At 45.8% G+C, this 16,675-nt stretch overlaps 1 protein-coding gene across 7 annotated transcripts in view; it reads left to right on the forward strand.

Moving 5' to 3' along the window:
- ARAP1 (ArfGAP with RhoGAP domain, ankyrin repeat and PH domain 1) overlaps window positions 1–16,675 on the forward strand; it is a 437,360-nt gene that overhangs the window by 96,393 nt on the left and 324,292 nt on the right. For all 7 annotated transcript variants that reach the window (XM_029602046.1, XM_029602051.1, XM_029602048.1 and 4 more), the window contains exon 2: window positions 1,143–1,949. In XM_029602046.1, coding sequence (XP_029457906.1) covers window positions 1,198–1,949 — 752 coding nt within the window. In that variant the 5' untranslated portion in view covers window positions 1,143–1,197. The remainder of the gene's footprint in view (window positions 1–1,142; window positions 1,950–16,675) is intronic.

Here is a 16,675-nt window from a genome sequence, read left to right on the forward strand (position 1 = left end):
GATCTCGGCACATAAGCACCATTTGCTCTGCTCACCTGTCCCTGCCTACCCTGCTTACTTCCTCTGGGGTCTTCTCACCCTGTCACTAGAATCTCCTACAGGACAAGTTTCAATTTTCACAGTACGCCTGTTACTCTGGATTTTTTGGGGACACTGCTGATCCGGGAGGGAGGGGGGTGGGGTGAAGAACTTCTCATAAAAAGAGGGTGTGGTGCACAGAGCAGCTGACCAAACTGATGGTGGTGAGAGAGGTTTTAAGGCTGACGTCCAGGCTGTGAGGAGGCCTGACTTGGGAGCAGGGGGCCTAGGGAGGAAGGATGCAACTATAGCTGCAGCACTAATTAAGGAAATAAAAAAGAGAGCGGGCTGGATCTACCTGCGGCCTCCACCTCCCACAATTTTCCCAAGTGGAAAGGGAAGCAGGTTTGGACTGGTTCTGGGTTTCTGCCGGGTCCCTAGATCACCACTGTGCAGCTGAAACCCTGTCCCGAGTCATTGGTTGGATCCTAGAGTTAAGCCCAAAGGCAGTGCTCGCCCACTGGGGACCCTAAGCGGAGCGTGGAGCGTAGGGGGAATGCAGGTGCACGGGAAGATAACGAAAAACTGAGTCCAGGGACCCTGAGCCCCTCAAACAGGCTCTGAGAAAGCCAGGACCTCTTCCCACCACGTTATCACTGAGCCATGCTGCTCCTTATCTGTGCATCCAGCAGAATGCTCCTTGTGTCTGCCTTAATGTTGGAAAGCAAGTGACTCGCAAAAACGTTTCCGGTCTGCTCATGGCCGCCAATCCAATAGTAGCCAAGGCAGTACCCGCCTAGTGACTCTCAAATGCAGACCTTGAGGTCCCCAGACGGAAACCAAAATAATGCAAAGTAACCCGCTTATGCAAAGGGCCAGAGAAGCACGTCTGTCCTGGAGCCTGGAGGAGCAGGCTTGAGAGCCAACTTCCCTAGCCTAACGGAGGTGATGGCGATCCTGGACTGACGCCCTCCTGTCTTGCCCCACTCTCTGCAAATGGTGTAAACCCCCATGGCAGGCCCCGTTTTAAAAGAAAAGAGCAACAATAATATGTGTCTGGCTCTCAAAATGCAAGTCGCAGGGTGGGATGCAAATCTGATTTTGTTTTTATTTCTCTTTATTAGGTGGTGCAGTGCAGCAGGAGGAATGAATTGAGGGAAGCAGTTCTCTGCGCTTCACATGATGACAGAAGACGCATCACTAGGCGTTGCTGAGTGGCTCCGAGCCCTTCATCTGGACCAGTACACGGAGCTTTTTGAGAAGAACGACTTCTGGAGGCTGTCGGACTGCCGGAGCATCAGTGATGAGGCACTGATCGAGATTGGCGTGAACCTCCAGGGCCACCGCAAGCGCATCCTCTGCAGCCTCCAGAAGTCTCTCTGGGAGGACCCCTCCGCCATGGAAGAGGTCGGGCCGAGGCCCGTTCCCATGAAAAGGAACATTTTCCGAACATCCACCGAAGGCCCCCGGGTCATCCCAAGCCCCTCCAGGGAAGCAGAGGTCAGAGATGACACAATGTCCTTTGCCGTTCAGAAAACCCTTGCCGTGACTGAGAGAGGCAGTCCTCCGAGACTCAACCAAGCACCCCCTCCCATCCCCCCCAGGTTGGGGTGCCGCCCGCCCATGAAATTCTCTTCCGGCTCCCCTCCGTCCTCCTCGGAGCACTTCCCTGCTCCGATCAACTCCCAGAGGGAGTCGGCGGCCCCAGCGCTTGGCTCTCCTGCCCTGTCAGCCGCCTTGGATTCAGCAGCCGAAGGTGGGCCCAGCCCGAGGGAGGGGGATTTGGAAGAGAAGACGAAACCGGTTTTGCCCCCTCTGCCAGTGAAATCTCACCGCCCAGAAAAGAGATCTACGAGAGGCGCTCCCCCTCCCCTGCCCATCCGTCCACCTGTGCTGCCGCCCAGAGCCCTGCACGCCAAGAGGTTTGGCAGGTAAGTGCTGCACATCAGAAGCCGAGTTATTCACGGGCAAAACTCGCCGGCGAGTCTCTGACGGGGAGCTCGCAAACATAATTTTGTCTTTTCCAAAATGATTTTCTCTCTATTTATTTATTTATTTAACGATTCTTGTATACCGTCGTTCATAATATACATCGCAATGGTTTACATGTTACAAAATCATAAAATCGTACTAAAATATCTAAAAGGTACAATAAAATATGATTGTTAATCAATTATTAATAAAAGAACATAAAACAAAAGTAAAAATACTGTTTCTTTAAACCAATTAGTCCGTTTTTTTCAAGATAATCAATATAAGCCTGTTCGAAAAGCCATGTTTTTAGAGCTTTTTTTTTAAAAGCTTTAAACTCTGACTCTAAACGCAATGCTACAGGCACAGTGTTCCAAATGCATGGACCGGCAATTGAAATGGATCGCTCTCTGATTAATATCAGATGGGCAGAGTTCACAGATGGAATTTGAAGCCGTCCTTTATTCGCCGATCTTAAGGATCTCTGCAGGACATGCAACCGGATTAGAAAATCCAGCCAGTCTGGTTTTTTTTTTGTCCATAAATCGCTTTGTTTGCTCTGATTCCATTCATGTAAGATTATTTTTTTGTAGCAGGTTGTGTGCTATCAGTTTCCAGTCTTGTTACTTTAGGGCTTCGAATATTTCTTTGGGCTCCACAGGAAGTGTTCTTCTGCTTGCATTTGGTGCATCTCTGTGCCCTTACGCCTTGGATAGAAGAAACGAGCCCGGGGTAATCATGTAACATCTGTCCCTGCATGGGGGGACCTGTGAATACTGGTAGGGGTCATCAGTCAGTGTTAGTGCAGGCGGCGCATAGGGTCGCCAGTTGGCTTCAGATTTTCAGGACAGGTTGAGCCAGTCCTGCTTTTACCACACTGCAAACAGGGACTTGTGGATGCGGTTGTTTTGTTTTTTTTAGAGCATGTGATAGGGAAGTCAGAACTACAGATCCCTGCATGCAATGAGGTTAAAACTAGGATTGGAGTAACCTGTCCTGACAATCTAGAGCCAGTTGGCAAGCCTAGGTGTGCAGAGTGAAGAGTTAGCGGACATTGTTAGTGCAGGCTACATGCCAGGGGAGTCATAAGTCACTGTTAGTGCAAGGGGTGTTGCAGGGGGAGTCATCAGTCAGTATTACTGCAGGGTACACTGAGGGAGAAATCATCAGTCCTACTATAGGGTGCACTGCAGGGGGATTCATCTATCGGTGCTAGTGCAGAGTGCACTGCAGGAGTCGTCATCATCGGTCTATGCTTATACAGGGTGCGCTGCAAGCAGCGTTCTCAGTGTTAGTGTAGGGTGCACTGCAGGGGGGATTCATCTATCAGTGCTAGTGCAGAGTGCACTGCAGGAGTCGTCATCATTGGTCTATGCTTATACAGGGTGCGCTGCAAGCAGCGTTCTCAGTGTTAGTGTAGGGTGCACTGCAGGGGGGATTCATCTATCAGTGCTAGTGCAGAGTGCACTGCAGGAGGAGTCATCATTGGTCTATGCTTATACAGGGTGCGCTGCAAGCAGCGTTCTCAGTGTTAGTGTAGGGTGCACTGCAGGGGGGATTCATCTATCAGTGCTAGTGCAGAGTGCACTGCAGGAGTCGTCATCATTGGTCTATGCTTATACAGGGTGCGCTGCAAGCAGCGTTCAGTGTTAGTGTAGGGTGCACTGCAGGGGGGATTCATCTATCAGTGCTAGTGCAGAGTGCACTGCAGGAGGAGTCATCATTGGTCTATGCTTATACAGGGTGCGCTGCAAGCAGCGTTCTCAGTGTTAGTGTAGGGTGCACTGCAGGGGGATTCATCTATCAGTGCTAGTGCAGAGTGCACTGCAGGAGGAGTCATCATTGGTCTATGCTTATACAGGGTGCGCTGCAAGCAGCGTTCTCAGTGTTAGTGTAGGGTGCACTGCAGGGGGGATTCATCTATCAGTGCTAGTGCAGAGTGCACTGCAGGAGTCGTCATCATTGGTCTATGCTTATACAGGGTGCACTGCAAGCAGCGTTCTCAGTGTTAGTGTAGGGTGCACTGCAGGGGGATTCATCTATCAGTGCTAGTGCAGAGTGCACTGCAGGAGTCGTCATCATTGGTCTATGCTTATACAGGGTGCGCTGCAAGCAGCGTTCTCAGTGTTAGTGTAGGGTGCACTGCAGGGGGATTCATCTATCAGTGCTAGTGCAGAGTGCACTGCAGGAGTCGTCATCATTGGTCTATGCTTATACAGGGTGCACTGCAAGCAGCGTTCTCAGTGTTAGTGTAGGGTGCACTGCAGGGGGATTCATCTATCAGTGCTAGTGCAGAGTGCACTGCAGGAGTCGTCATCATTGGTCTATGCTTATACAGGGTGCGCTGCAAGCAGCGTTCTCAGTGTTAGTGTAGGGTGCACTGCAGGAGGGAGTCATCGTTGGTCTATGTTCATGCAGGTTGTGCTATAGGCAGTGTTCTCAGGGGGTCTTCTGCAGGGGAAGTCATCAGTGAATTGTTAGTGCAAGGTGCACTGTGGAGTGAATCATGAGTCAGCGGTAATGAAGAGTGTGCTGCAAGGGAAATCATCAATCAGTGTTTGTGAGGAGTGCGCTGCAGGCAGAGTCATCAAGTCTTAATGCAGGGAGCAAAGCAGGGAGAGTCATCAGTCAATGTTAGTGCAGGGTATACAGTGTTAGTACAGGGTCATTAGTGTTAGTGCAGGGTATACAGTGTTAGTACAGGGTCATTAGTGTTAGTGCAGGGTATACGGCGGGGGGTCATCAGTCAATGTTAGTGCAGGGTATACAGTGTTAGTACAGGGTCATTAGTGTTAGTGCAGGGTATACGGTGGGGGGTCATCAGTCAGTGTTAGTGCAGGGTATACGGCGGGGGGGGTCATCAGTCAGTGTTAGTGCAGGGTATACAGTGTTAGTACAGGGTCATTAGTGTTAGTGCAGGGTATACGGCGGGGGGTCATCAGTCAGTGTTAGTGTAGGATGCACTGCATGGGGGAGTCATCAGTCGGTGTTAGTGCAGGATATACAGCTGAGGGAGTCATCAATCAGTGCTAGTGCAGAATGTGCTGCGGGCGGAATCATTAGTCCGTGTTAGTACAGGGTCATTAGTGTTAGTGCAGGGTATACAGTGTTAGTACAGGGTCATTAGTGTTAGTGCAGGGTATACGGCGGGGGGGTCATCAGTCAGTGCAGGATGCACTGCATGGGGGGGTCATCAGTCAATGTTAGTACAGGGTATACAGTGTTAGTACAGGGTCATTAGTGATAGTGCAGGGTATACGGCGGGGGGTCATCAGTCAGTGTTAGTGCAGGGTATACGGCGGGGGGGGGGGTCATCAGTCAGTGTTAGTGCAGGGTATACGGCGGGGGGGGGTCATCAGTCAGTGTTAGTACAGGGTCATTAGTGTTAGTGCAGGATATACAGCTGAGGGAGTCATCATTCAGTGCTAGTGCAGAGTGTGCTGCGGGCGGAATCATTAGTCCGTGTTAGTGTAGGATGAGCTGCATGGGGGAGTCATCAGTCGGTGTTAGTGTAGGTGCATTGCACAGGGAGTCATCAATCAGTGTTTATACAAGGTGCACTGTGGGAAGAGTCATCAGTCAGGATTAGTGTTTTTGCCAGAAATAAGTGTGGATGGAATTTCAGTGCCTTGCACTGCTTGTGAAGATACATTGAAACCTTAAACTTGAATAGCAGGTTTCTGAGGGTTTGTTTTTTTTTACTTTATCTTCAAAAATTCCAACAAACAATGTATGCTTATGCAATTGACAGCATACAGTTTAGAAACCCCAAACCAGAAAAAATTCCCCTCCAGTATCTCCGGACTTCCTCCCCCCAGTTGTATTCATGAAAGTCTCTTGGTAAATCGACGCAGACATAGAAAATTGTTGGAAAAAGAGTGAGTGAGGAGTGCTTACCCCACTGTCGTTCATCCACCACGGGTAGATTTAGAATGATAACAGGGGCACTGTATCTTTTAAAGTGTGTAAATGTAGATCTCCTCCACTGAACTGACAGTTTTGACTTTCTATCCATCCCTCAGCATACCAGCGGAAGGTGTTACCATCGTCACTTGATTCATCCTACGAGCTTTTGTGCTCATTGCCATGACATACTTGTCCCATGCTGCAAAGAATACATCATAATGTTTCCAAGAGGAATTTTTAGCAGTCAGATGCTCATAGAGTAAAAGTTTATGGAACCTAAGCTTCCATTCCAGCAAAGAAGGTTCCTCTTTGGTCAACCAGTTGGGTAAAATCATCTTTTTCGCCATTAAGAAAGCCTTGCGTAAGAATATTTGCAGTTCATATGAAAGTTCCGGTTGAATATCGGAGAATAAGTCAAATAGACACAACCCTGCAGACAATGGTAACTTGTGTGATAGCAAACCACTTAAATAAGTTGTTAGTTTCTGCCAGAAATTGTTCACACGAACTTAGCTGCAAAAGCTGCATCAATAGGTTCCCCTCTGTGATTCACATTTTAAGCAGAGATCAGATGCACATATCTTTGCTTTATGAGCTCCTACTTGAGTTTGTATACTCATCGCAAAAATGTATACTGAGTTTCCCTCAGCAGTTCATTCGCCGTAGTCCAGAGAGATGTGGAAAAGCAATTCTGCAGCTCTGTTAGGCTTATAGTATCTGTAGCCTTCCCATTCCAGCTGTCCAACACCAGCTGAGCAACTGTAGAAAAAGAATCTCTCTTCCTTCAGCCCAAAAGAATTTTCCTAAAGTTTGCACAAGAGGTTTTTTTCATTGTCACCAGTTCTAAAAGATTTACAAAGGACCTTAAGCCTACCTTCCTATTCCTTTACTGAGCCAATAAAGTCGAACTTGGAGATAGTCGTAAAATTGTTTAGTATCCAAGTCAATTCAAACTCTAAATCTTCAAATATCTTTATTGTTAGTTCATCTTCCAATATGAAATGTCTCAGCTGATAAAGTCCCTTCCTTCTCCATCTCTTGAAAGTTAAATTCTGTAATCCTGACAAAAACTGGGGATTTTCCCCCATATGGAAAAGTATGGAGAGACCACTTTTTCGACCTCTTAAAATCTCGCACAATTTCCAGGCTTGTCTGCTCGCCCTCACCACTATGTTGGACTTTATGTGATCCGGCATGTCGTGCCTGGGGATATATTACATAAACTCAATGGGGTGCACCATTCAATTAAGAACAGTTGGAGGTATCATAGAACCCGTCTTTTATATATCTCAGCATACAAGCCAAGTTGTACAGCTGCAGATCTGAGCAACTTAATCCCCCAGCCTCTTTTGTTAACATCAAGGTTTTAAGGGCTATTCGTGGCTTCTTAGAACCCTAAATCGATTTCCAAAGAATACGCTAAAATTCTAATAAATCAGAATTAGTCAAACATACAGGCAGTAGCTGGAAGACGTATAACCAGCGTGGCAAAGTCATCATGTTGAATAATTGTATTTTGCTATTCAGTGATAACTGTAGAAGACTCCATCCTTGTAGCTTAATTTTCATTTTAGACAGCAAGGGTGCAATATTGCTTCGATATATATTATGAATATCAAGCGCTCTATAAATCCCCAAATGCTTCATTTCTTCATGAACCCAACGTAACGGAAAGGGGCCCACCCGATTGTTCTGTAAATATCCCAACACATCTATCGCCTCTGATTTATCCAGATTTATTCTTAACCCTGAAAGTCTCCCAGATTCCTTCTGTAACTGCATGATATTGTTAAGGGGCACCCAGGGATTTGTCAAAAATACTAAAACATAGTCTGCAAACGCTGCAATTTTGAAATTCGTATTTTGTATCTCAAAATCAGATATGTTTGAGCTACTGTTAGCCAGAATTTTTGCAAATATTTTATGATCAAAATCCAACAGAGAGGGGGAGGTTTCTGGGGGTCTTTACCAGGTTTGGGCAACACAGCGATATGAGCTTTCATGGAATTCCCTGGAAATTCTCCTCTTTGAAACGCTTCATTGAAAAAATTCCCCAGTGGCACTAACAGCTGATGCGCCGAATCCTTACAGTAATCAGCGTTAAACCCATCAGGCCCTGGCGCTTTATGTGAAGTCCTTGGTGAAATACAGTCAAGTATTTCCTGCAGTACTGTAGGCTTATTCAGCTCTTCTAATTGGCTCTTTTGCAGCACAGGCCTGTTTACATTTTCAACAAAGCTATTTTCCTACTTGGAAACCTCTGCTTACAGTTCAGCCAAATATGGAGATTGGTGAAAATATTTAAAAATGTCACACACATCCTTCGCTTCCCAGCAATGCTTACCCGTGTCATCTTTTTTAAACTAGATTGGCCATAATTTTCCCTGCCTCGTTTCTGAACCTAAGAAAATGGTGCGATGATCTCAGCAGCTGTTTCTGGACTCTCTAATGTAAAAATATGTTAGGTGAACCTAATAATGCTCTATGCTCATTCCTGTTCTCAACGGTAGGGGCAGCCATCAGTTTTTCTTTAGCCACTTTTAATTCTCTTTCTAGATGTAGAATGGATTTATTTAACTCCTTAGCTGTTATCTCCCCCCTGGTTACTGCTTTGCTTGTTTCCTAAAATAGTCCCTGTCTCTTTGTGGTGACTATTCATGTGCTCAAGCTTTTGTTTCAGGTAAGCATGGAATTTCAAATCTGCTGACGGATGTCCTGGGAACCGTCAAACCCCCCTGACCTCGCTGAGGCTCTGCAGCCCTGAATTCCAGCTAAATCAGTGAGTGATCAGAAGTACCCAGCTCCTGTCTCAGCTTTAAGTACCTTCTGAAAGAGCATATCCTTGGCATTGTCTGAGGTGCTCTGGAGATGTGAGGATAGTCTCTTACCTCCGGATGGAGGAGACACCATGGATCTAGTAACACCCATAGGAAAGAACCCTATTATGTAATCTGTATGTAAAGACTATTGAGCAATGGTTAAGCCATAGTAGGCTTAAGCTCAATTCTAAAAAAACAGAGCTCCTTCTGTTAAGTGTGATCGAGAATCCTACTAATTGTCCACCTTCCTCAGTCACACTAGGTGCAGAGGTCATTGAGATAAAAAGAGTAGCTCGTAACCTGGGAATACAATTAGATACCAATTTATCTTTAACACATCACATTTCTCATTTAGTTAAGAATTCATTTTTCAAATTACAGACAATAAAAAGATTAAAACCACTACTATTTAAATCAGATTTTCAAATGGTTCTTCAATCCCTTATTTTTTCAGGATTGGACTATTGTAATAGTCTATTTTTGGGTTTGTCAGATTCTACTTTAAGACCTTTGCAACAGATTCAGAATTCTGCTGCTCGATTACTAACAGGAGCACCCATGAGGCATCATATCTCCCCCATCTTATTTGGCTTACACTGGTTGCCTATTAAGTTTAGGGTGAAATATAAAATATTGTCACTAATCCACTCATTAATACATGATCCGGATTCAACTTGGCTCTGTACTTCATTACGGTTATATAAACCTACTAGAAATCTTAGATCCACCACCAAGTACCTACTTGATGTTCCCACGGTTAGGCTGGCCAGATTGAATATAACCAGAGAGAGAGCGTTTTCGGTGGCGGGACCCATACTTTGGAACTCGATTCCAAATACATTAAGACTAATTACCGATCACAATGAATTCAAGAAGGTATTGAAAACCTACCTATTTAAAATGGCTTTTGCAGGAATTGAGGAAGCGAATACATATCCTTAAAGATCTTTATGATATTAGCGGATGTATATTATACATATAACCTTAATAGCTTGCTCCTACTAACCATGTGATAACACTGGTCTTCAGTTTCTTATCTTTTCTGACTTTTCCTGTTTTGTTATAAACTTAGTATAGTTTTTCTAAAGAATTAGGGATTATAATTATATATTATATTTCTTTCTATCTATTACTTTACTTTATTTTATTTACATTTTATTGATTTTGTTTTTGTTTTGTTTTATGTAGTTTTTGTTTAGTTTTTCTTTTAATCTTTTATACTTGATGTTGTGAACCGTCTTGGTCAGACTTTGTCTGTGAAAGTCGGTATATAAAATGTTTTAAATAAAATAAATAAATAAAAATAAAAACCCTGCTTCTTCTTGAGCTTAGCTCCGGAACTACAAGAGGACCGGTCCGGAAGCTGCTCCCTAACCCAGTTAAAATCACTCTTTGTGATCCACACACTCAGATACCAGTTTTATAAAAAAAACAAACAAGAGAGGAGTTCGGAGGATACAAATTGCCCAACGTAATTTCTTTCTCTAGTAGCTTCCCCGTAACCAGTACTCCTCTACCAGCCTCATTATAGATACGAGTTTTTTCCATTTGTAGTCTTTTGTCTGTTAATATTGCCACACCTCCTTTCCTGTGTAGTGCTGGAGAGTAATAGCATTGACCTACCCATTCTCTAGATAGTTTTTTGCTTTCTTCTTCATTGAAATTTTAGTTTCTTGCTATCTGTATTTTATACCTTCTGAGTGTTTGTAACATCTATTTTTCTTTTTATAGGAGATCCTAATCCGTCTGTGTTCCGAGTTCCAACCCAAATCTTTTCATCCATATTTTATCCAAAAATGAGTGTGTTAAGAGAAACCATCTAACAGTCCTACTCTCTCTGCTAGAAGCCACCCGGCCTTGGCCCCAGCATGCACAAGGCATGTTTTTAAAGATTGACTTCTCAGTTCTATAGTTTGTAACTTCCTTAACTGTTGATTACAGACCATTCCCTTTCCCTCCTTAGTTCCCCCTCCACTTACTGAGCATAGACCACCGGTATCTCCAAATGGGGACCTAGAGAACACAATTTGGGCATAGCGATGCCCCTCCCTGTCTTCCCATCAAGGTTTCGGCATGTTAAACACAGCAAACAGAAACCACAATGGCAAGTCAAACAAACATTTCATCTACAGAATGAGTAAACTTTTATATTAGAAACATAGAAAATGACGTCAGAAAAGGACCAAACTGTCCATCCAATCTGCCCAGCAAGCCTATGGTTGCAACTGCTGCGTCATACTGGGCCCCCCCTTACTTTCTCAAATTGTCAAAATCAGATCCCTTGTTGGTTCCTGTCTGAGTCCAATTCCCCATTACCTCTTGCCTTTGAAGCAGAGAGCAATGTTGGAGTTACCTCACAAGCATAAAGCTTATTGGTTAAGGGTAGTAACCGCCACACCAGCAAGTTACCTCCATGCACTCTCGCCTTCATTTCCATCCTTTCACATTTGGGGATATTTATCCCATGCCCCTTTGAAATCTTTCATTGTTTTCATCTTCACCACCTCCTCCAGAAGGGCATTCTAGGCATCCACCACTCTCTCTGAGAAGAAATATTGGTTCTGAGTCATCTTCCCTGGAGTTTCATTACATGACCCCTAGTTCTACTGATTTTATTTCCAGCGGAAAAGGTTTGTTTATTGTGCTTCATTGAAATCTTTCAGGTATCTGAAGGCCTGTATCATTTCTCCCCTGCACCTCCTCTCCTCCAGGTTATACATATTTAGGTCCTTCAACCTCTCCTCATAAGTCATTTGATGGAGACCCCCCACCATTTTTTATCATCTTCTCTGTACTGCCTCCATCCTGTCTCTGTCCCTTTTGAGATACGGTCTCCAGAACTGAACACAAGGACCTGTACAAGGGGATCATCACCTCCTTTTTCTTACTGGTTGTTCCTCTCTCTATGCAGCCCAGCATTCTTCTGGCTTTAGCTATCGCCTTGTCACATTACTTCTCCATCTTCAGATTGCTAGACACTATCACCTCAAGGTCCCTCTCTTGCTCTGTGCACATCAGTCTTTCTCCCCGATCACATATAACTCTTTTGGATTACCACACCTCAGATGCATGACTGCACTTCTTGGCATTGAATCCCAGCTGCCAAATCTTTGACCACTCTTCAGGCTTCCTTAAATCACATCTCATTCTCTCTAATCCTTCCGACATGTCCCCTCTGTTGCAGATCTTAGTATCATCCACAAATAGACAAACTTTACCTTCTATCCCGTCCGCAATGTTGCTCACAAAGATATTGAACAGGACTGGTCTGAACACCGCTCTCTCTTCAGAGTAAGTCCATTTACCATCACATGATGTCTTCTCTCCGTCAACCAGTTTGTAATCCAGGCCCCACCACCTTGGTGCTCTCTCCCAAGCTTTTCATTTTATTCACAAGCCTCCTGTGCGGGATATTTTTTTTTAATGACCTATTATGTTTACTGTGTAATGTGACCGATGTTATATTGGCTATACTGCTGCTTCGAATCCCTCCTCATATATATATTTTCAGGGGTGCTTTTACCCCCTTCAGATCCCTCCCCTCACCCCAAGTCCAGCAATGCCTGGGAAAATAAGAGGAATGTAGTGGCAAGGGGCCTTTCATAGGGCTTCATTTGTTCAGGGGCGCCATCTAGTGAGCAGTCACTCACACTGCATGGCACGGAGCCACAGATGCAGAGTCAGATAATGTTACTGCCATGATGAGCTGCCAGAGTGATATGCGGAACGATTAAAATAAAAAGGGGAAGTAAGCCGCAGGAATTCTGCAGAGACAGGACCCGGAACCCGCAGGGCATGACATGGGTTACAGGAAGGGGCGTGTGTGCCAGAAGCAGCATCCAGCCGTTCTGATAGCTAGACAAGCCGGCACTGAATTAAAGCCTTATTTCTTACGGACAGCCTGCTTGCACTGAAAGACAGACGTCCAGTCTGCCTGCTTACCGTGCTGTCACTGGTCTTGCTTCATCTGTGCTCTTCTCCCTCCCTCTGCCACTAAGGTCCCTTTGAGTCTGTCCCATGCATGCTTGAGTTCTGCTACAGTTTTGACTCCTATACAGTGGCTCAGCCAGAACGGATTTTTTTTTTTTTTTTTGGGAGAGGGCGGGATGCCCAAGCATAACATGTGGGCAGAAGACATACAGGTCTGAGCTCAGGTAGTTTTACTCTTATTGATAAACAATGCCTCAGAGTGCACCCGAGAGAGGGATTTCTAAGTAGCCTGCAATAGCCGTCATGCATCAAAATATTTAAACTCAATTATTTCATACACTCACCAACAGTAAACATGCATTAATAATCTGTATGCATTTATTTTATATTTATTAGTTTATAAATATACAAGGAAAATATCATGTAGAAAGCAAACAAAAAACACCTAACCGAAAAATCATGTTTTTGTTTTTATCAATTGTTCTACTTTCTTCTTCTTCTTCTTCCCATTCTCCCAGTTGTATACTTCCTTGTTTATTGTAACTATAATTCTTGCACCAGTTTAGTTATTTAAGTTCTATGTTCAATGCACGACTTGTTAAATGTAAACCGGTTTGATGCGACCACTGGTCGTGAAAGCCGGTATAGAAAATAGCTAAATAAATATACAATTAAGTAATACAACAAATATTCATTACATTCTTTTATCAGTCTTCTTTCTAGAAAGGCAGAGAACAAAATAACTACAATAAAATAGCAATAGTCATAATAATCATAAAAACTTGACATTTGCAATGGGTGCAGAGCAAAACTAGGATAGTTCACATTACAACCCAACAGGCAAAAAATAAATATTCAAATTCTGGTGTCACCTAGGCCAAATAAAGTCTCTTTACTGCCAAACGCTTTGAAGTAACACAGACGCCTGCAAAAACAAGACACCTAGATCCTTCCCATACCATACAATCTCAGCAATAACTAAGAACATAAGAACATGCCATACTGGGTCAGACCAAGGGTCCATCAAGCCCAGCATCCTGTTTCCAACAGTGGCCAAACCAGGCCATAAGAACCTGGCAAGTACCCAAAAACTAAGTCTATTCCATGTAACCATTGCTAATGGCAGTGGCTATTCTCTAAGTGAACTTAATAGCAGGTAATGGACTTCTCCTCCAAGAACTTATCCAATCCTTTTTTAAACACAGCTATACTTACTGCACTAACCACATCCTCTGGCAACAAATTCCAGAGTTTAATTGTGCGTTGAGTGAAAAAGAACTTTCCCCGATTAGTTTTAAATGTGCCCCATGCTAACTTCATGGAGTGCCCCCTGGTCTTTCTATTATCTTAAAGTGTAAATAACCGATTCACATCTACCCGTTCTAGACCTCTCAAACAGAGGAATCCTTATCTATGAAAAGGCAGCAAGGCAAATATTGCACCAAACCCTAGAATACTAATACACCACCTATTAGGGAAGGGGTGATCAACCTTTTACACATCAAGAGCCACAAAACCAGAATTCAGAGACAGAGAGCTGCTGTGCCTTTCACAGGCAGGTGAGAGATGACCCCCTTCCTCCCACATACACAAGAGAAAAGGCCAACCTCTCTCTTTCAGATACACACACACACACACACACACACACACACACACACTCTTTCTCTGCCGCCCCCCCCCCCCCCACACACACACAGGCTCTCACTCATACAATCTCCCACGCTAACTCACACACTCTCTTTGAGGGATTCTTTTTCAGCCACCATGGGATGAGGTCCATGGCGGCCTTACTGTAGGCCCTTGTCTTTCTTCTTCCCCTGTGTGATGAGGTCCATGACGGCCCTCTCCGGCATGGGAACCATGGTGGCAATGGTGCAGGCTTCTTCGTCTGTCGTGGGATGAGGTCCATGACGGCCGTCTCCTCCTTCAGCAGACAGGGGAATGGGAACCGTGATGACCCTGCTGCAGGGCTTCGACTGACACAGGAAGGGGTCTGCAGAGTCCTTGCTGCAGCCTTGTTCGGCCGCCGTGGGATGGATTCCAAGGTGGCCCTCTCCTTCAGCTGCCATGGAATGGGGTCCACGGCGGCTCTGCGGCAGGGTTTCCACTATCAGGCAGCTCTAATTGAGTGGGCTTCAGCCCAAAGTGTGTGGGCCCATAGCCCACCCGTGGCTATGCCACCGCTCCTGTAACCAAGAGGCAGGGAACTACCTGCTGTACCTGACTGTAACTTGCCTTGAGTTTGGATTTGGAAAGGCGAATGTTTAAATTAAACTCCAAATATGGAAGAAAGAAAAGCGGGCCCATCTAGGAAAGTTTGTGCAGGGCCCCTTAGGTGCTTAAAGTGGCCCTGGTGGTCTTGGATTTGTAATGCTTGTTCTTGAATGAGGCTGATCTTCTTCTTTTTTTTTTTTTTAACTAAAATATTCTTCGTCTTTATGCTTCCAGGATGACAGAAGGGCAGGGTCCTAAGGCCAAGTTAGAAACATTCAACATGAGGGCAGTTAAAGACCCTTCGCCCCATCCAGTCTGCCCCTCCCCTCCTCCTGCTCGGCTCTCTAGGCCCCAGGGATCCCCTGTGCTTGCCCCAGGCTTTCTGGAATTCAGGTCCTCTTCTTGCCTCCACGGGGAGGCCCTTCCACGCGTCCACCATCCTCTCTCTGTAAAGAAACATCTCCTTAGATTACGTGCGGGCCTGCCCGCTCTCACCCTCGTTCCAGAGTCTGCTCTCCCTTGGGGTGAGGCCTACGTCCTGAGCTCTTTGGTTCTGTGACATCTTCAGGCTTTGCTCTCATCACCGTCCACGTGAGAAATGACAACGTAGAAACCTCAGATCTGCGGGAGATTTCCGGGCTTCTAGGATGCGAGGGGGTGAGTGAGTGTCGCGAGCGAGGCAGGTGATCCGCGATACGGGGGGGGGGGGGGGCGGCAGTGGGACGTAACAGTGAGGAGCAGCCTTCATGTTCTGCCTCTTCCCACCCTCCGCCTGCATTCTCTTACCCCCCCTTGAATATTTATGCGGTCCCCACCTCATTTGCTGTAAGTGGGCCGTGGCCCTGTTGAACCCTCTCCCCCTGAACCAAAAGTGTGGAGAATGATTTTCATGCAGCACCTACGAGAGAAACCGCCAAATGGTCTGATGCCTGTTGGGGATGCATTTTTGCGTATTGCAGGGTGTGAGAGGTCAGGGGTGAGTTTCATCCGAGGGTTGGGGGAGGGACTGTGTTCAGGCCCCAGAGGGGAGAGGACAGAAGGAGCTGCGGGGGTGCTGCAGAGGGGAGAGATGAAGAGGTCGCGACCCGAGACGGCGGCCGTGTGACGTGCATGCCGGAGAATGGCATGGCGTGTTCCCTTGAGGCTGGCCAGGACCGGAACAGGCCCTCGGGACCCAGCTGCAGAGCTTTGAGTTGCGGGTTTCCCGCAGAGACCTTGTGTGACGGAGATTGAAGGAATCGCTGGAGCCGCAGTTAGCCTAGAACTAGGAGTGTCTGTCGCAAGAGAGCAGCAACGTGCACCGACCGGAGGTCTCTTATTCTGTATTCTCTTTCGCCTCCTTTTGAACCGCAGCACGTATTCCCATTTTTCTTTAGGGATTGTGAAACATTTTAAGCTACCCAAAGTTGAGAACCTTTAAGCAGAGCCCCAGGCAGGCTTTGGCCAAGTAAAAAAAAAAAAAAACAAAGGGCGCCCTCGAGCTGAAGATAACGCAGGCCCCCACGAGCCAGGCCATGCTGTTAAACGGGGCTTTCACTTCCATTTTTATTTTGATCCAGCAGTTTCCTCCTGCCCCTATGGGCTTCCAGCTCAATCGGAACCAAGGCAGGGATCCTGGCGCCATCGGGAGCCTTCATTCAAAACCTGAAGTGGAAACCCCAAGAAACCGGACTCTGCAGGCCCTGCAACACCAGAGACAGAGAAACAGAAATACATCTCCTCCTCCTCCTGTATTGTGCAGAATAAGAGCTCCCAGAGTCGATAAAATGCTTTCTTCCGCTCTGGCTGTCTGACTTTCATTGTTCTAACCTCATCTC

Source organism: Rhinatrema bivittatum, chromosome 5, assembly GCF_901001135.1.
Source record: "Rhinatrema bivittatum chromosome 5, aRhiBiv1.1, whole genome shotgun sequence".
NCBI lineage: Eukaryota > Metazoa > Chordata > Amphibia > Gymnophiona > Rhinatrematidae > Rhinatrema > Rhinatrema bivittatum.